The sequence below is a fragment of the Alligator sinensis genome, unplaced genomic scaffold (assembly GCF_000455745.1).
Source record: "Alligator sinensis unplaced genomic scaffold, ASM45574v1 scaffold456_3, whole genome shotgun sequence".
NCBI classification, from domain to species: domain Eukaryota; kingdom Metazoa; phylum Chordata; order Crocodylia; family Alligatoridae; genus Alligator; species Alligator sinensis.
This window is the reverse complement of record NW_005842211.1, coordinates 1354063-1375320: the sequence shown is the minus strand read 5'-3', so window position 1 is coordinate 1375320 and position 21258 is coordinate 1354063. Positions and strand designations below refer to the sequence as shown.

The 21258-nt window shown below is 41.3% G+C and overlaps 1 protein-coding gene across 1 annotated transcript in view; it reads right to left on the bottom strand.

Moving 5' to 3' along the window:
* ADCY1 (adenylate cyclase 1) overlaps window positions 1-21258 on the bottom strand; it is a 253736-nt gene that overhangs the window by 54180 nt on the left and 178298 nt on the right. Inside the window, exons 9-11 of the mRNA XM_025207825.1 lie at window positions 8641-8796; window positions 3023-3217; window positions 1151-1248 (exon numbers count right to left, since the gene is read on the bottom strand). Of these exons, the coding sequence (XP_025063610.1) occupies window positions 1151-1248; window positions 3023-3217; window positions 8641-8796 (449 nt within the window). The remainder of the gene's footprint in view (window positions 1-1150; window positions 1249-3022; window positions 3218-8640; window positions 8797-21258) is intronic.

Below are 21258 nucleotides of genomic sequence, written 5' to 3'. Positions count from 1 at the left end.
TCCTGACCTGTGCTCCCTACTAGGGCCGTGTGAAGCTTCAGTCCCTGATTTGATTCAGCAGAGAGTTGGCCCAATTTGGTGGCTGAATCTCTGAATCTGAATCAAATCGAATCGATCAGAGGACCCTTTAATCTCTCCAAATTGAATCAGAATCCTCCGAATCAATTCGGAGAGATTCGGAAAGATCTGGCGATTTGGACATAGACACAGCTTTAAATGTTTTTTCTACATACCTCTAGGTAGCAGGTGGCTCGTGAGTGCTGCGATGCTGGGGCACATGGAGTGTCCCACAGGAGTGTGGGTAGCTCCCCAGCACGGTCGACAGCAGATCTGGAAGCGGACCAGAAGCACTTTTGGCCCACTTCTGGGTACGTTGGGGGCACCTCCACACCCGCCCGGCTTGGCAACTGGTGTCTCCTGGGTCTAGGTACTTCTGGTCCACTTCTGGGTTTGCCGCCGAGCATGTGGAGGACCTGCCCACGCTCCTGTGGGATGCTCCATCCACCCCAGAATCAGTGTTCACAAGCCGCGCTGGTACCTCAAGGTATGTAGAAGAAACATTTAAAGCTGTGTCTATGTCTGAATCGCTGATTCTCCGAATCAGCATTGAATCTTCAGATTCAGATTTGGCCAGATTGAATCATGGACAATGATCTGAATCAACAAATCGAATGACTGTCCCTGATTCGGGCGGAATCCGAATCAAATAGGTCCCGCTTTGCACGTCCCTACTCCCTACATGACCTGCTTTCTGCCCTATCTGTCACTGTGCTGCCTGTCCCTTCCCATAAAGAAGCTGCCTAAGCCACTTGTGGTGCTTGTACAGTAGTTTGTCTACCCCTGGTCTACACATTCATTACTGAGGGAGGGGAGGTGTTAATCATTGTACTTAGGCTACTGATAAAGAAAAGAAAGAGAAGAACAGATATTTGTTTTCAAAGAGCCAGATGAACACAGACAAATTGGGGAGACAAGGCTGATCATCAGATTTTGGATGTACCAATCTTGACCATATACTTTAGAAAGGACATGTCAAATATTTTCTTTGGGTTTTCACTTTCTGTGCTTTGTTATAGGTAAAGCGTGTTTCACTTTTCACTCCAGAGTATATTTGGCTGTGCTCTGAATGCAAATGTCAAAAGATACTTACTGTGGTATTATTAGAAGGTAGACAAGGCCAAATAAGGCAGCTAGAATTAGTGAAAGACCTACAGCACTGGTGAAGTATTCATCCTGAAGCTGGTGGTACTGCAAAAGAGAGGAGATGAATGAAGACAGTGAGCTGGAATATATAATTATTTCTTACTTTGAACACAGAACAGCATCTCATATCCTTCCCAATCTTTTACCTTTTCAAACTGGAATTATTTAGGATTGGTCTTTGCCCAAAAGTGAATTGATAGTTGAAGGCTTGAGGAAAAAAAGGTTTAGTCATTTTGAGTCAGAATGGGGAAAAAATAAATACACTGTTCCCATGACAAAAATCCTTCCTGCCATTTTCAAACAGCTCTGCAGCTGTAACAGCTGAGGTAAGACTGGTAAAATATACCATGGAAATAGTTTTTATTGAGAGATATGGGTGAATGGTCCTGGAGTGATTGGCTTGGAATTAAACAAGTCACAAGGCTTAAAAAACAATGTGCTCCCCTGATGAAGAATAAAGAATATTAAATGCCATACTCCAACCTCAGTTACACTGGGGTAAATCTGGACTTGTTTTGCTCAATCAAATGAAACACTCCAGCTTTGAATTCCACATTAACTGAGGCTAGAACGTGGTGCTAAACTTGGAAAGCAGGGCATGTGCACCACTGTAAGATAGACAGAGCCTATGCCAAGGACTCCATGCATACACAGTCCCTGACAGCTTGGTAAATCGTAAGAAGACTTGGGAAGGTGTATAACCAACAGCTCTATCAAAGTGCTCCTTGCAGGATGATCTCAGTTGTCTTCTAGTGCGCAGAACAGAACTTTCTCATGATCTTTATCCAAAGAGTTTCAGATTATGGAGTTTGTGCACCACTGATCTTTTTCACTCCATATAACCCTCTTCTGCTCCCTTAAATAGAAGGAGGAGGCATAGAACTGGAAATGAATTCAATCTGATGGATAGTCCCTTGCCTTTAGTCAGTGGTGACAACATATTCTTGACTACAAAATGCCTTACATGCAAAAAGAAAGAAACAAAAAAACCAACCAAACAAACAAAAAAGAAATCGAGAGCTACTGCTAAATTTGTTTATATCGCATGTCTTCTACTCTCTTTACTTAAATAAATACCCAGATGAGTTGGGGATAAATACTTTAGAGTTAAGGTTCTATTCTTCAGTGAAATCAATGGAGTTCCTGTTAGGTTACAACCACGTGCATGAGGGATGACCAGAATGTGGTTGAGAGTATTAGGCCTATAACTCTAATTTTTCTAGCATGAGATTATCCTGTATCAGAGCCATAAACTGAAGAAAGCTTTGGTATGTGGCTCTCCCTTCACCTGGTAGCTGTCTACCATCCTGAATGGTTGGTAGAATAGGGAGTAGGACACAAATGGAGTAGGGCACTAGGTAGAAACTTGACAGTTTAGGACAGCCCAGAGCCAAGGCTTCCAGCTTCACAGAAATTCTGAAGAAAAAAATAAAATGTAGCCTTTCTAGAGTGGCATCATAGAGAGTCTGTATGAGTGATTGTGCATCCCGTAAATGGGATTCCCAGGACTTCAGGATGGGCCCTTTGGACTACTACACAATATAAGTAGTTTAATTGCTACTGTCCCAATGGAATGACAAGAAAGCAACTCAACAAAGGAGACCTCATTGAGATCTCCTTCCAACAAACTTCCTCTCTTCCCCTGTCCCTGAAGAGCATCTTCCACAAGAAGGGGGAAGTAAAATCCATTTGTTGGTTCAGACAGAGCCCCCATAATATTATTTCAAAATAGTGAGAAAAATGTGGACCTTCTCTAAGAAGGTACAACTCCACTGACCCATTGTCTCTGAAGAGTGAAATTAGTACAAGGATCACTTACTTTATGTTCACGTTCAATTTGTTTATACTTCAGGGTAATAAAATTCAAGTCAGCCATCTCAGACTCAGTTTGCCGGGCCTCTATCAAACGGCTGATGTATCTGTTTACTCGAGTTCCTGGAGTGTTGTATACAACATTTGTAGAAAAGGAGGAACGATTCCTGAGTTTTTCAGAGGCTGTCCTTAATGCTCTCCTCTGCAGCAGAAATGAAAAGAAGAGTATGGCTGGTTGCTCTTCACAGAACAGATGTTATTAAAACTGGAAATGTCTCTATTAGACACAGAATGAAAAAAGTACTGGCAGACTCAAGACCATGTTCCTCAGCTTGAGAGTCCATCCTCTGTGCCAAGGCTTCTTGCTGTATTTCTACTACTAAAGTCAGAAATCCAGAGCCAGGAAAAAAAAAAAAAGATAAGACACGGCTCTTATACCAACATGTTTGTAGGTTAACTGAAATTTAAGTTTAAATTTATCAGATGAGATTCTGACTTCATTAACATTAGTGGCAAAGCTCCTATTGACTTCAACTGGTCCTGAACATCACTTCAGATCCTTGAGAATTGTCATTATTTATTGTGCTCCCCAAAAATTTGCTCTGCCACTGTGAACAGCAAACTTCCTTGCAGTTTTCAAGGATGTGCATCTGTACATCTTGTGTAATGACAGCATGTGACTTTGAATATTTTTATGCCACAAATGTAGTCACAAATAGAAAGTTTTAAAAGCTATTTTTTAAAATTACTGTTTCTATATTACCATTTTTCTTTTGTTACTCACTCCACATATATATGTCTGTATCCTGCCCCCAATTGAGACACTGACAGGTAGAGATGTAGAGAAACAACACCAAAGGCACTTAGGGCTAGACCCAATAATAGACTACATTACCCAAGGGAAGGCTAAAGCAGAAGGGTGGGGGGGCAGTGTCCTGGATGCCCCGGTTTTTCCTATGGTCACCTACTGTGAGGAGCCTAGAGCTTTGTTTCTGCAGATGTCAAGATGCTCTACCTGGGAAGCCTGGCAGCTAGTTCACACCTAATTACAACTGTCCAGCTGAGGCATTTCTAACACTGACAGAAGTAGTACCCTCACAAAATGTGTCATTTTATAGTGAGGCCAGAGGATGATGAGGAGAGAATGGCACCCACCTTTCTATAACAGCCTTCTGGTTAAATGATTTGCCCAAGAAGTGGGAAACTTGGGTTCAATTCCCTCTTCCACCTAGGGAGTGAAGTGGTCAAACCTATATCTCCTACCACAATGGAGAGTATGTAGGGTGGGGTATTGTCCACCATTTCAAATTAAACTGCTCCACTCAGCTGCAAAGAATTCAGGATGTATATAGCTAGAAAGCACAAAAGCAAGTGAGAGAAAACATATCTCTGGTTTAGTGGTAATGACACTCCCACTGGGGCGGAGATCATGGGCTCTGGTTTCTATTCTCAAGGCTGATTTTGCATTTTACATTAAACGATCATTAGTGTAGGTGACTGGAACCAAGCACTTCCACATGTGTGGAGGACATCCTACCCAGAGATTAGGTCTTGTGGTCTCATTCTGGCCCTGTGATTTCTGAATTCTTTGCTGTAAGGTGGCACAGCTTCATTTTGTCCCCTCCTCCCACTAGCCTACGTTACAGCCTGGATGTTAGGACACTCTCCTGGTAGTTGCTAGATGTGGGTTGAAACCCTTCAGGCTGAAAAGAGAATTATGTCCAAGTCCCCCACTTCTACAGTCTAATCACTAGAATGTCATATAAAAGTTTGGCAGTACCATGACCACTCCTTTTTGAAAGCACGGATTTAGGTGGCCATTCTCAGGGCAGCATCCTAGGCTGTGGATTCTAACTGGGCAGAGGCACTTCTGCAGCCCTGACAGAGATGCCTAAGCCCTGGAGGGATCCAGGAGTTCAGACATGCCCTGAGTTCATTGTTTGCTACTGACTAATCTTACAGGGCTCTTCAGTCACCATACAAATTATTTGGATTCTATTCTGAAGGTCCTAACTCTTCCCATGCACAATGTATTGTAAACTGAGATGCCTAGCAGAGATTTCTGGATTCTACTCTGACACTGAGGCATCAGAAAGTTAGGAGCCATAGTGCCCAACTTCTGGACATCCAAGTCTTCTGTTAGATCTAGCTCTTTGTGCCCATTGCTATTGATTATGCTCAGTAAAATCTCATACATATAGTCATAGCATTACCTTTTGCCTAGGGTTTCGGTCTAGTTTATACCTGTACAGACAAGCTTAGGCTGTTTTGATATGATCAGAAGAATTTTGCTATTACCAAACAAGTGCAAGTTAATGCATTCAGAAATAACAAAGCCTCTCAAACAAAAAATTGTCTACCACCTACGATACAACTGGAAGCATCTTCACGGTCACTATCAGCAACTTAATAAAAAGATACAAGGTGCAATCAATGTTTGCACTGTTCAGAGTAATCATTTCTGAATTACCCATTCAAAAAACCCCACCAACATCTTTATCAGCTATTTTAAGATTCTCTCTCAAAGTCACAATTCAGAGGAAAAAGGTGATCAAAAAGATGCTGAGCATGGATACATTAATTCAGTATTATGAGAAGTTTACATTTGTACTGGACATATGAAGCAAGTGTAATTGAATTTCTAAAAAAACAAAAATGTAGGTTAGCAGGCAGTTAAATAACACATACAAACATACTCCCCTGCACAGAGGATTTGGGTAACCAAACCAGACCAGTGGTTTATGATGTGGTCCCTGATAAATATAGGAAGAGACTCCACAGCACAGGGTAAAATACTTCTTTCAGTGTTTTCTGGCTGCCGTGTATAAAATCTATATAACAACTGCATGCATCAATGTTTCTATTTCTGTCTTGCTTTATGCAGATTATGTGCTAGTAATGTCAGAATCCCAGATAGCTCTCCAAAAGTTATTTAATGCCTTTCAGTAGTATTGTTTTTCAAACAGCTTGGAAACCAACACTGTTAAATACAAATTACTGTTTTGAGGAACAAAAGGAGGAAACAAGTATGGATTTACAGAAAAAGAAATTAGAGGTGGTATCCTCATTTAAATATGTGGGAATTTTTTCAATACAAAAAAATCTGATCTGGAATAAACACATCAAAAGCATAAACATTTGTCCTTTTATCCTTTTACAGTAACACCAGTAAAAGCGTACTGGCATCACTAAAGGTCTATAGATCTAAGGGAGAGTCCATTTTATTGTATGGAGCACAACTATGGAGTGCTGACCCCATGGTTCATTAAAAAATGAAATAATGAACATTTTAATTATTTTTGAAGGCAGCTTTTATCTGTACCATATTCTGTGACAAAGTGGCTCACATAATCTGAAACAGGGCCATTTAATTTGAGTACTTGAGCTCAGTTAGGAACTATAAATTATTGGATAAAATTTAGAGCCTGTATCCCTATCAGATACCATAAGAAGTACATTTAAAAGCCTCTCCTCTTCCAAATAAACCCTTATTTGGATGATTAAATAACCTTTAGATTCTCCTCCAGATGAACGACCTAAGAAATGTGCTGACATTGACCCAATATTGCTTCTATGCTTAAAACAAGTTATAATTTAAGAATTAAAGATGTCACTGTGCAGACACACATGTGCAGGCAGCACGATTTACTTGAACTTACCCTTTTTTTTAGATGAGTAAAGCACTCTTTTGGCTTAGAAACCTATCTATGTGAATTACGAAACAACAAACAATGCGAAGCCATTACCAGACTGCAATTCACTCAACATATACAGCCATTACAAGCAGGTGGTGTTCGACTAGATATACAGAGCTAATACGTTCTTGCAGGTAGAATGAGATAGACTAGTTTAATCATTATTTGTGGACTTGCTCATTCTTTGAAGAAATAAGAGGTAAATGGATCTGTTCAGTGGTGGAAAATGTTAAATATTGGACTAATGAGGAAAAAAAAATCTCCTCTCTAACAGCTTACAGCCTGGCCTACTCTTCCTAGGTGCATGTATTTGCATTACTTGCACAAAAAATAAGGGCTGAAATCAAATTTCCCTGCTCTGTTCTATTTTCTGCCTTTGAATATTGTGTCATATTATCTGTTTTTGTATTAGAGTTTACAATATATCTGTATATATGTTTTAATTTTGTTTCAACAGGTAGTATGTGTAAACTTATCGTATGCTTTTAACAATAAACAAATTATACAATTTTATTATCACTGTTATTGTATTGTTTTAGCAAATGCTATACATAAACTATTACTACTACTACTATATAAAATATAGTCTTGCTTTACATGATTGAGATAACTAAACAACCTATCCAAAACTTCTGAGGTAAGAAGAACAAGTTATTTCTATTATTTCTGCCAATTTTGTTCATCATGACAGTTGCTAAAACTGAAGTAAAAAAAACCCCAACACATTAAATATTTCAGCCTTCTCTGCATCATTCATTACAAGATTGTCCTCTTGATTCAACAGAGTACCAACTCTTTTCGTAGACCTTTTACTTCTACCATAGTTGTAGAACAGTTTTTTGTTTCCTTATACATCCTTTTAGCTGCATCTCCACTTGCACCTGGACTTTCTTGATATTCTCACTGCATGTCCATGTGATAATTATAATCATCCCAAGTTATACTGACAAATTTGCATTTTTTGAAAGATTTATTTTTGAGTTCCAGTTAATTGAAGTGATCTCTGTTTACCCAGGCTAGTCTCTTGCTGCAATTCTTATCCTGTCTTCACATCAGGATACCCTGTCTTCACATCAGGATACCCTGCTCTTTCACCATATTAAGGGTGCAACTAGCTCTCTTGGACTCCTTTTCCTCTCAGACTTGCCTCCCATGGGATCCTGCCCACCAGCTCCCTGAATCTGTTAAAGTCTGCTGTTCTGAAGTCCAATGCCTTTATTCTGTTGCTCTCCTTCCTTCTGTACGCTGGAATTTTGAATTCTTTCATTTTACAGTCACTGTCACCCAAGCTGCAGTTGCCTTTTTCTTTCCTATTCTTTGACCAACTCGTTCCTATTTGTGAGCAGTGAATCACGAAGATCTTTTGAACTAGCCAGTTTCTCCACCATTTATACCAAAATACACCATCTATACCCGGACACGCTCCAAAAACTTGCTGGACTGACTGTTTACTGCTGTGTTATCCTCCCAACAGATGTCACAGTGCTTAAACATCCAATCAGAACATGGTTTGAACAGCTGTTTGAAAGACTTCTCATGCACTTTTTCCTCTTGGTTTGGTAGTCTATAGGAGAGGCACACCATGACATCTGCCTTATTGCTCCTCCCTTCTTCCCTTGACATAGTACTGTCTTGCCACTTGCCTGCATGGTGTGTTCTTGACACCACTGTCCATCTTTGCTATGTTAACACCCATTGCATAGAAATGATACTTTAGCAAAGATGGGAAAGTTTTGAAGTAGTTCCCATAGTGTAGGCAATATTATTATTATTTCGATTATAGATTTTTAGTGATAGTGCCATACATACTGCAATAACAGCATGTTTCCTTGTTTTGTGTCTGATGAAATAGAGAAATGTATTGCACATGCAGTTAAAGAACTCAGAAAATCTTATACTGTACATCTTGTACGTCTTATTCATGAATTACCTTGTCATCATCCTCACATGTCATGACATTGGAGAAAGGGATTTCTGCTTTGAACATTTTACGACAATGCATGAGTTGTACAAGCAGGTAGCAAACTGTTTTGAACTTCATTCTTTTGGCTGGTTTTATGTCCGAGAGAATCAGTCCTGGAAATATCTGTCAGGCAAATAAAAAAAGATGTGGTTACACAAGATGCATGCACACATTTCCATTTACATATAAGCATATGTATCTATGTAAATATGCATCATGCAGTGCCAACATGGAAACCTGATGAGATAATATTCTGATTGGTAAACAGTGCATTTATTATACATCTCATTGCCCTAAAGGACAGAATGTTTCTCTTTTTGTACTGGACATACAGAATATACTCAGTAACCTGTAGGTAAGCACATTGTAATTAACAATTTGAAGAAGTATTGATATATAAATTCATACTATACAAAATACCACATTCATGACCAATATCAAAGGGGCCTTATTTGTATTTTTTTTTAATTTTACATTTTTTTTTTCCTGATAAATAAATTAAAAAGTAAATAGAAAATATAAATGCTTTTTAGGTTGTTTTTTCTTTTATAGTATTTCTGTCTTGTTCTTACCATTATTAAATTGTTTTGGCCACAGGAGGCCATCATTTGTGAAAATGGATGAAAACAAATTCTGCTTTTAAATAAACGTGTACTTAAAAACGTGCTGAGGGGGGAAATTATAGACCACATTGATTGTACCTTACATCTTGCTCTCTCAAAACTGGGAACATAGAGCCATACAGAGGGATTTTGGGATAAGTGTGTCTTAGTCTGCTCTTTTCAGCAGAAAGTTCCCCATTCAGGAAACTACTTGCTTAGCTTTTTAGTCTATGTTTAATTCCCACTGACTTCACTGGAGCCAGATCTCCTGTACAAGTGCTTTTGCAGATCAGAATGAAAGCACCAGCACCTTGATGTATCCTTCTTGATGTCACTATTCAATCCCTTACTGTGTTGGATTCATGCTTTTGGTATTTGTGCACGGAGTAGAGTAGGCCCCAATGACTACTAGAATGGTAGGTATTTTATAAAAGTAGTTTGCACCTAGTTTGGGCACAAAAACTGAGACACAGAATAGTGCACCTACATGTCACCTTACGGCGACATAGCGACATGCTTCATCACTGTACAGCGCGCTATAGCAATGAAGTAATCATGTGGGTCTACACCTAATTGGCAGCTATGTTAATGTAGTGGTGCGCTCACATGTTTTAGCAAGTTGTTATGGCGACGTAATGGCAAAATATAACTGTGCACCATGAGCACGGTGTAGTATGGGCAGTTAGTACGCTGTGCTTTAGTACTTGCAAAAGGAAGTACTAAAGCATGGTGCCGTAGCTATGTCACTGTACGGTAATGTGTAGATGCACCCAATATGCTCTGTCATGTTCATAAACCTAAAAGGACATGTTCATTCTAAATAAAGACCAGATTTTATCTTAGGACCTCATTACATGTTACACCTAGCATTAATATGCTTTTGAAAGGTTTCTTAGCAGTTGTGCATTAATGCTTATTATGGTCTTGAACCAGCTCTTTTAGGATCCCAAGGATGAGACCAAAAATCAGCTGATATTTGGTCTCAGTCCTGGCATCTCCGTAGGCTTGGAGACATGTTCAAGGCTCTGGAAGCAACATTTGGATAGCACAGGAGTGGCCTTTGGCCCTGCACAGCACTAGAGCCTTAAACCAGCTGCCATGTGGTACAGAGGCTGTGTGCCTACATTGTTCTCCCTCTGCACTGCACTGGAGCCTTGAACCAGCAGGGCTCTGGGGGGAGAGTGGGGAGCAGGGAGCTTCACAGGCTCCCCCTCACCATCACAGTGGCTAGTTACCTCTACGGAGCAGTCTGACATTATCTCAACACATTAGGTAATACGATGTGGAGATACTTTTTGCTAGAAAGGTCTAACTTCACTATGCTGTCATGGCACTTACATGCTTCACTGCTTGAACAGTCAAAGACCTGTGTTAGAAGCGTAGTTAGCACATGTTAAGTAAATGTGTAACAAGGCCCTCAGTGAATCATCTTGAGCTAGTTAAGCATGCCACTGAAAAGGGCAGGAGGTTTGCAGACAGTTTTTGAGACGAGAGGAGTATAAGAGGCATTTTTGAGACAAGAGGAGGACAAGTGGCATTTCTGTGGCTCTACTGAATGCCCACAACTGGATGTCACTCAGGATTCTAGAGGAAACAATCCCTAGTTCAAAGTCATTTCTCCTATGGCATCTCTCTACCTACACCAGGCATGACAAATATTAACCTACATTAATCAAAGGAATTCAATAAAGTTATTCAGGGAAGTATGCTGCCAATATTCCAGTGTACTATAGACATGTGTTAGTTTAAGAAACAGTACTGAAATGCCACCTTTGTTGATAGAAGTTCAACTAAGAGGAGAAAGTTTGATTCAGATTTCCATTATTCTGGAATAATGACAGTCAACATTGAGCATCTGATATCCAGTCTGCAGGACAGAACAATGCCAACTACTTCATTAAATTAAAACTTAATGAGCATCATAGTAGGGAGGAAGTAAATCAGATTCATTTGCTTAAAAATTATTAAGCAATGGCAGCTGTGTTCATAACCACCTGAACGTGAAGAAACCAGGATAATTTTTTCTCAGTTATACTCAGAATGGGAAGTCAGTTAGGGCAGTATCTGGCTTGATTTTAAATTTAAAATACATATAGATTAGGGAGAGAAATGCAGTGTATTTTATGGAGCAATTCTTAGGTTTTCCTGATATGCTATATGTATATTGTTCAGCTGATGGCATGTTTCAGTGTGGCTATCAAAAGACAGAACTCATTAAGTCACGTCCTTATATATTCGCAGGCAGACAATTTTTATTAACATATTACAAGACCTGTTAAAGGGTGAAAAATCGCAGTAGTTACACTTATTGTAATGCATACCTGAAGGCTGACTGTAGCTACTGATTCTATCTGCATTATACAGTACATTTTATGGCAGTGGGGCTAACTGATTATGCATTTGACTCTTTATATAATGATTTGGTTATGTGTAGAAACAGTGAGGAATAATCTCTATTAAATGGGTTCCTACATACATTCTCTCAGTGGAGGAACTTCTGGCAAGTGACTCACAGCTGGAAAGCAATACTCCACCTAGAGGACATTCTGTAACACTAAATAGTGACATTCTCTGTACTAAATATTTTTCACACATTCTTTAGTGGTTCAAACCAAATAAGACATTTTTTTCATATGTCAGAACAGCCCTGATGTCAGAATACGGCAAATGGGATCTACCTTCAGGCCAATACTCTTCAAGACCCATAGCAAGAATATAGCCTTTGGGTATGTATTTGTAACGTTACTTAGGAATTTTTTAAGCACAGCCCTAACTCTTCTGGTGAAAAAAGCCAATGCATTTAACTGCCTGCTTCTCTTTCTGAACACAATAAAAATGAACAGGCCTTCTTTATTTCCAGGTAATGAATTGCAAGATTCTTGCCCTCTTCTGCATTTTCTAAACACAAAAATAAAAATGGGACGCAAAGAAGGCACAAGGTGAAATGTCTCTATGTCTCTCTGTAGAGATTACATTGTATCTAAACTTCAAAACTATTAGCTCTCCCTTTTTTCCCCTCTGAAACATGAGTCAGGTGGCTCTTGCCTGGAAGTTAGATCCAGCACATCCATAATGTTACACGTTTTAAGCTTTATAGCCATGTGATGGCTGGCTCAGATTTGGTGTTCCAAGTACAGTACAGGGAGCTCCTCGGACTACTCACAGACGGGATGCACTAATGCAGCTACAAAGTGCTGGAGTGTACAAATACAACTTCCTGCCAGTTAAGCCAAGGGGATGTATCTGGAAGAGGCAAGAACAGGGCCATGCTCCCCTGCCCACTGAGAACTCCCTAGAGCAGGGGGCAGCAGCCTTTTGCCAGCCTAAACCATAGACTGAGATCCACCTATAGCTGTGGGTTGTAAGACCCTGCCATTCCAATCCTTGCAAGCAATCAGCTGCCTGAACCTAGTCTCCCTGCAGATACGTAGTCTCTCTGCAGTAAGGATAAGCCCAAATGTGGTGCAGCAGCAGTCTCTCAGCTGCAAAGGGGACAGGAAGCACAGTACAGCTCTGTACCATTGATGCCTCATATTGAACATATCCTCCATGGGCCAGATCAGACCTCTTCATGGTCTGCATCCAGCTCACAGACCTTAGGTTGCCGACTCCTGCTCTACAGCAGCTGTTCTCATCCTTTTTATATTGAAGGTACTCATTGGAAAATGCCAGCTCTTAGCTTTCACTCCTTTTTTGACTAAGTAAACATTTTAAAGCAATCCTTTCGTTACAAAGAGCTCAGAAAGATCACAGTAGGCCAGAATGTTTTGACATTGTGAATTCCTTTTTCAAATCTCTGAGTTTATCTGGCAAACCGTGTGTAGGTATTTGTATACCTAACAGTGCTAATATTATGTGTCATCCTTAAATGATCTCATGGTACCCAGGGTGCCATAGCACCCTACTTCAGAATCACTGCCTTAGAGAGCAGCCTGAACTTCAGAGTAGCAAGTCTTGTGATCACCCAGCTGCTTGGATGCATAAAAAGTTAGGGAGGAATAAGATATTGCTCAGGTACCATCCCTCCTCCCTTTCACTAGCATTGCTCTTCCTCAAGAAAGCCCTTCTCCATGAAGATATTATATATAACGTCCTGACTACATCTTCAAAGGAACAGATAGAGCAGATTGTGCTTATTTAATAGGAAATGTGAAATTTTTGGTTCTGACCGTTACTGAGCAGAGTATGAAAATGCCTTGGTACTTAAGGGCTGAACCTGCAAAGGGTACACTTGCATTCAGAGCAGATTCCTATTTGCTCAGCACATTCAGAGCAGAGATTTGGACTCCAAATTAAAGACTTGAACCTGGTCTCCTACATCCTGTACTAGTACCATTGCTCTGCATACAGACAGATGTAACAAGCGTATCAGTATCAAAGCATACTAATATAAGCAGCTGCAGTACAACTGCTGCCTCTGCAGGATTCTGTATCAGTACAAGGGTAGGAAAGCTTTGACCCTGCCTTCTCCTGGGTCAAAGATGGGCAATTTAGCTCACCCATATTGCCACAGGATGATGCAGATGTAACATTTGAAGCATAACAGCTGATGCACATTTCTAAGCAGGAGCTCCCCCTCCCCTTCTAAAGTTGTTTAAATGTACATTTGTCCACACCCTGTCTCTCTTTGGCATCATCACCCTGGAAAGCCTCTTCACAAAACATTGCGGCATCAACGAAGTATCATTCCCCCCCCCCCAAAGAGAAGAAATTCTGACAAAAATATTCCTAAACCGCCTCCTGCTACAGCATAGAACACACAGTATTTTTAGGAGGGTAGTATTATGTGCTTATAATACACTTAAGAAAAATTAGGTCATCCCTGACTGCTTTTCATTTGAACTGCTTAAGGCCAGTATTACAAGATGGCTAGACTGCAGCATTCTCATTACAGCTCTTTCTGTCCATGCATTTTATTTTCGCACTTCCCTTTTGACCCTGGGGATTATCCTTTATTTTGATCACTGTTCATTTGCTTCGTCATTTTAGGAAGGGTTGTGTGTTTGTTGTAACATAGCCAGCAAATCAGGATAAGAACAGGGATTTTCTATCAGACCTCTCTGAAAGCAGCCAGCCTGTCTACAGCTTTGCAAGTGCCTTGAAGCATGTGGAAAAAAACAAACAAGTAATCAGTGATTAAAATTCTAGGAAAACACCCCACTGTTTGCATCTCTTGTAATACTCTGGTAAAGGATTCACTGGTGCTTATCTGAGCTTCTCAGAAACAGCATCAAACTGTGGCTGACTGTGGTTACTTTGCAATAGTAGGCTATGGTGCTGAAATAAAATCACAAAAAAGGAGATGCTGTTGATATTTAGAGTACATTCCCAGAGCCACTGAAATCTATACTCTCTGTCTATCTGAGGTTTGCCTTCAGTTACCAAGGGCTGTGTCTCTTGATATTAGTGTCTCTTTTGTTATTACTTGCAAGGTATTGAGCTTTCCCAAGTACTTTTTGCATCTGATGGGTGAGCAAATTTTATTGAAGTTTTTCTTTTCACGGCTACATTAAGCAGGTGTTTCCCACTCCACCTCTCTGGAATGCCATAGTATATATCCTTGCTTTTCATTCTTCTGCTGGCATACTGAAGTCCATTTAAAATAGTTACCATAAAATAATACAACAGTCATAACAAAGAATTCTCCATGTCTAAACCATAAGGATGAAACTCATCCAGACCTGTGGGGGCAGATGAGGAGCACTGAGCTGGCTGGTGGGCTGGGCTGGGTTTGTAGACCAGCCTTGCATGTTGCACCTGGGCTGCACTGCATGTGGTGTGCAGGGCTGGTCTGCAGTCCAGATCTGGCCTGGCCTGTAGACCAGATGCAGCTTGGCTTTACATGTGGCACTCAGGCATGGTCCAGAATGGGCACCACTTGTAGTGTGCGACCCAGACCAGACTCATGTGCCACATACACCAGACCAGCTTGCAGCACCACATGCAGCGGTGTGAGGCTGGGGCTAGTCTCGGACACACAGGCAGCACCGTGAGCAGGATAATAGGGCTCCATGGGCCATATTTTTGACACCCTGGCCATGTCCAAATGAGCGTGGACATTTGTTTCACTGGGGACAAGAAGCAGCGGTACACCTTGTGCTGTTGCTATTTGGTCCCGGGGAACTCCTGTGCCATGTGCCCTCTGGCGCGTGGCAGGTTAAAAAAAAAATATATATATATATATATATATATACTGAAGTATGGATTTAAATGGCTAGTTTTAGCATTTGAGTTCTAACATTTGAGATCAATGTGTGTGGGGGGTTTTCTTACAGAGAAAAGGAGCTAAAAAATTCTGAACAGCAGGAGGAGTGCTAGAGGGAAGAGGGGCAAAATAAATAAATAAATAAAAGCAAACAAACAATCATACACTGTCATTCAATGGAAGAAAATTTTCTACAAATAAAGATGCTGATCTTTAAATATATGGATAGAAATTATAATAATAACATAAAATAAAATGAATGTAGTGCTAAGCTGAGCCTTTTTTTTTCTTTTTCTGAGTTTAACCCCCTTTTCTTCTCAGTACTCTTCCCTTTCCTTTCTCATTTATTTCTATGTTGATGACAAGGAGTTTTTCAGTTCATGAAGCTTATATTTTCTATCTAGTTGGGAAGGAATAAAGATCTATTTCCTCACCATGGTAAAGTCTCTTTGACCACCCTGATAAAAACAAAAACCTGTTGCCAAAATTCCTATTCATATAAAAACATATAGAGCAGACATCCTGCATTTGATTAATAGACATCTTTTGAAAGCCTTGGCAATACATGATGAAAAACATCTGGGGGCTGTATGCTACTGACAACCAGATACACTTGATAAGTCTGCAAACAGCTGACAAAGATTCACTGATAAAAGCTGCATTTTAAAAACATGCAGCAGTTGTATATGCCACTTATTCTATGACAATGACAATCACTCTTTGATATTCGATGGTTGCATTCCATCTCTAGGGGACCCTTTACAAGGATATGGATATGGTTCACTGACTGAAGAGATAAGGCATAGGAAGTAGGGTTATGGAACCACAGGTGTGCTCTATAAATGGTTTGGAATGAGCATGGGAGATAGGAACAGAAGTGCGGAGATGTGAGAGGCAAAAAGATCCTATTTTAAGGAGAGAAAACATGAGTTCTCAGGATTGTTTCCACTCTACACGCTTGTTCTCTTGTAATTCAGCCTTCTCAAATGACTTCCAGTATCTTTTGTAGCGGTTTCTACATTGTAATGAGGATCAGCAGACTGCTTGAAGGCAGGGGTGTCAAACTCATTTGGTTCCACAAGCTGGATGAATGGCACAGGGCTGGTCCCTAATTCCCATCCCCCCTGCGTGCTCAAACCAGCATCCACTCTGGCCAATCTGGGATTGTGCTATATGTGGCACCTGTTCAGGGCCAGTCCAGGAGGCATACTGCACATGGCACCCACCTCAGTTGGTCTGGGACCCATGCTGCACACAGTGCCTGGTCCAGACTAACCAGGGTAGGCACTGTGTGCAGTGTGAGTCCTAAAGTGGGCACCACATGCAGCATAATGCTAGACTGGCTCAGGCAGGCACCTCATGCAGTGTATTCCCAGAATGGTTGGGATGGGTGCTGCATGTGAAGTGTCGTGGGCCTTGCATGTACTATGCTGTGAAAATCAACTCTGAGACCCAGGGGCAGCACTAGGGGCCATATTTTTTACATCCCTGCTTTAAGGCGATACATCTGGCACATCTGTGCACAAGTGACTAAGGAACATGATTTCAGAAGACCACTGTAGACAGAGAATGGAAGAAGTTTTGTATTCATCAGACAATCACCGCCTGTCCCCATGAGGACATTACATATGATGGTCAACTTTGCTTGTCTAATTTTACCTTCTGTACTCAATTTCAAGATGAGGTTTTATCCCCATTCAACATTGTGGGGGAGGGAGGGGAGCCTCATCTGAGAATCAAGTATCAGATAGACTAGAACAGAACCACCTCGTATCCGAATGCGAGTACAACTCATCTTCCTGCAGGGACCTCTGTGTCATGGCTTTGTGGCTCACAGAAGCCTCCATAACTCCTTTCTTCCCCTCTTTACCCAGCCACATGCTGCTGCTGTGTGTCCTGACCCTCACTTGCATAACAGCTGCTAAGCTTGCAGGTAGGCAGGGCCGTGTGGCCCCAAGCAAGGAAGTGAGGGGGTGGTGCAGCCAGGACATAGCTGCAGGGCTGGAAGGAAGAGAAGAGATGATGGGTGGGGGTGCGTGCTATGATGAGGGGAGTGGGGCTGGCTGGGGTAAGTTTGGGGGTAGGCTGGGGCAAAGGCATCACGGTATGGGGTGCAGTCAGGGGTGATCATTCTTTCAGACTCTCCTGTGCTGCCAGGGAATGCCTCAGCCTTTATTACTATTAGCAGCAGGAATAGGAACAGCTAGGAATACCTCCTTAGGCACTGGGCACCACTGCCCTTTTGCACAGAACTGAGTCATGCCTCACTGCCTTCTAGGGAGTTTTTCCCTTGCATGTAGGTAGGCCCTCTTCTTTGCAAACCCTCCTGCTCATGTTTAATGAGCCAAAGTGCATATTAATTTCTTTGGAAGATCTGGTTAAAAAACACAACTTTCTTTTCCCTCTGTCCTGCATGCTTCTGCAAAGCTTATCAAAACAGGGCCTTTGTTCTGATGGGGTTTACTATAATATCTAATATAGATTAGTTTTCCATGTGTGGGATTTAATCATTAGGGGCAGTCTTAAAATCAATGTCACCTTGGATTCGGGAAAATATGGCATATAGCTTTGCATATCAAGCTTACTCTGACATTTTCCATTCAAAATTAGATAAAGGATGCATATTTTATAATTCATAATGATAAATAGGCAAAAGATACATAATCATAAATATATAATGGAATAATCACTGATTATTCACAATGCAAAATAAATTAGAACCTTCATGGAGTTCAAGTACTCTGTGCTTGCACCCAAATCTCAAGTTTCATAACTCCTTCAATACATGGAAAAGAAAATCTGACAGCCAGCATACAAAATTATATATTAAAAATTTTGAGTGCGTGAGAAATTCTGCAATGTATAATGTGAACTTCATTATGCACAAAGAGCTAGAACTTGATCCTACAAATGCTATCTGCAAAAGAACTCCAGTAATTCTAAGTTCCACCAAGCATGCAGGTCACAAAGTGCCCCCTCACTGCTCTCCCCCGCTCCCAAAGTAGAATAACAATTTCCTAAAAAAGCACGATAAGTTGTATAAAATTAGAAATACCAAATTTGCATATGCCATCCAAAATGATTAACCTCATTCAGGCATTAGCATTGTGACATGCACAATTAAGGGATTTTTCTATCTTTTTTTAGAATTTTATCCACATCTAATTCACACTGTGTATGCCTTGCAGTGCAAACATATGGCATAACATGTTTGAATTTTACATTTGTTCAATTGTACTAAAATCAAGACTTGACCAAGTCACAACATCTTAAAGTACAGTACTGCTGTGATGAAACAGAGTCCCCTAATGTGGACTTAGTTGACCTGATTCTAGTTTTACTTTTTAAAGCCTGAACAGGACTTTCCTTGTAATTTGTCCTGCTAGAAACTGGGAGTTATTGTCGGCTTGTAGACTAGAACCAAGAGCAGGGAGATTGTTTCTACTATATTCTAAAAGCTTTCCTCCACTGATGGTGCCCTGGAAGCTCAGAGAAGAAGGAGACAACTTGTCGAAGGAGGGGAGAATGGGGTAGGCTGAAGTCAATGGGAACTTTAGACAAAGATGTCCCTCCCTCTGGCCTAGTAGAATATTTAAATATCAAGACAATCTCTGCATGCTAAAGAAGAATAAAAAGAATACCAAATACCGATAGACATCATTTTACTTTTTGTTATGCTATAATACATGAGGTTTACTCTATGTTTCTTCTGTGCTACACAAAGGGCACCATTACACGTGCAGTTAAGCATGACTAAATGTAATGCACATTAAGCTAATGCACATTAAGCAATTTTTGGCAGGTGTCTACATGGGCAGGGACTTGGGACTAATATCAGTTCCAAGTCCCTGGACTTGGCACTAAAGTTAGGACTAAGTCCCTGCAGCCCTGCCATGTGCCCCTGTGACCACAGGGGGGAGCTCCAGCCTCCGGCCACATGGCTACCAGCACTTGGCAGCCATGTTGAAGCCAGAGCCAGCTGCCATTCCTGGCAGCCACCTGGGAAACTGGCAGCCACCTGTTTTAACTGGGAAGTCTAAAACAGCCCCTTTCCTGCCCAGGAGCCATGTGCCCAGTGTAGGGGTAGCACAAGGCAGCTCCCTCGTTGTCCACCCTGCCTTCCTGTGCCAGGGCTGCTCCAGCCCCTGGCCCCTGCCCCTGCCAACTATGCCCAGCACCCTGCTGCTCCAGCCCAGTCCCTGCCCATAATGACCAGTGCCCTGCGCTCCTGCTGGCCATGGTGCTAGGCCTGCTGGCCCCAGCAGCCCCTTCACCCACCCCCCCCAGGCCCCAGGACAGTTGCACAGCTGCCAGTGAGGGCCAAGGCACTGGCTGTAGGAGGCCCTGCCTGACCCCCTCCTCCTACACTCCCCACTCCAGCCCACCTGAAACTATTGCCCACACCCCCCCTACTCCCTTCCCACTCCCAGCACCACCCTCAGGACACACACATAGGTGACACAAAAAAACTTTATTACCCACACAACACCCACCCTATCCCTCCCCCCCCACAAAAAAAACCAGAACCCCCTCAACCAACCTCCTCACCCACCAACAATAAAAAACCCACTTACAAGTGAGAAACTATGTACAAGAAGAAAATTATTTACCACATTTTGGGTCTTCAAGCCCACAGTGAGAGGCCGTGGGCAGAGGAGGGGGCAGCTAAAGGGCAGGGTGTTCCCTGGGGCTGGGCTCAGGCCAGCCCCCTAGCGGCAGGGCAGACCTGGCACTAAAGTTAGTGTTAGGTCACCTCTATATGTGTGTTAATGAGCATTAATTAATTGCACCTAAATTTGATACCTGCATTCACAGGTATCAAATTTAGGCATGATTAGCCTAGGTTAATATGCATTAAGGGCATGCACATGTAAATGCATGCCCATAATGTGTATTAACTTAGGCTAACGGGCATAAATGCATCTCATGTAGATGCACCCAAAGCTGCAGAATAAATACACAAAGACAAAAATTATTATTCAGTTGCTGGAGAATCTGGGGCTCAGTAATCCATCCCAACACATGGAGGAAGCCCTTAGTTGTTGTAAACCAGCCTAGCTCCTGTGAAGTCATTGAAGCTACACTGGTTTATGCAAACTGATAATCTCACACTCTGCATCAAAAACGCTGGTCTAATGTTGTTTTGAAGAATCAGAATTGTATAAAATTTGTTTACTTTCCAGCCACACACACAGTGACAGTTCTGCAACTGCAGGAAGTTTAAAAATCACATTTGCTTATGCAAGATGAAACAACAACCTGTGACAGTGATGTGATAGCTGTCATGAATACTCCTGCAGCTGCTGGCATGTAATTTAGAATGAATCCCAGTTTACCAAATTTCTACCTATTAGGTTGCAAGTCAAAAAAATTAACAGATCACCCTTTAAGCTCTCAAATACAACTGTAGTGTAGAGTAACTATGCTACATGTGTGCCATGTAGATAATTGCTTTGGTTATCTTTGACATCTAAGGCAGTTTTTACATTTCAACCTTGTAATGCTTCACCTTCTACAAGATGATCCTGATTTTTGCTCTGATAGGGAAATAAATTCTACATGTGCATATTTTCAATGAATCCCTCCTCAAAAACAAGCAGCTGAAAGTATGGTTTGATTGGATTACCTTCCTAGATTAGAGTCAATGGAATTTACTTCTCTTTAAAGAAAACAAATAAAAAGACAGCTTTATAAATGATCTCCTTCATTAGAGTTAAGTTGATAGCAGAGGGCCAGAAGTCCAACTAGGATTCATCTTCCCCTGTCAGTTATCTTTCC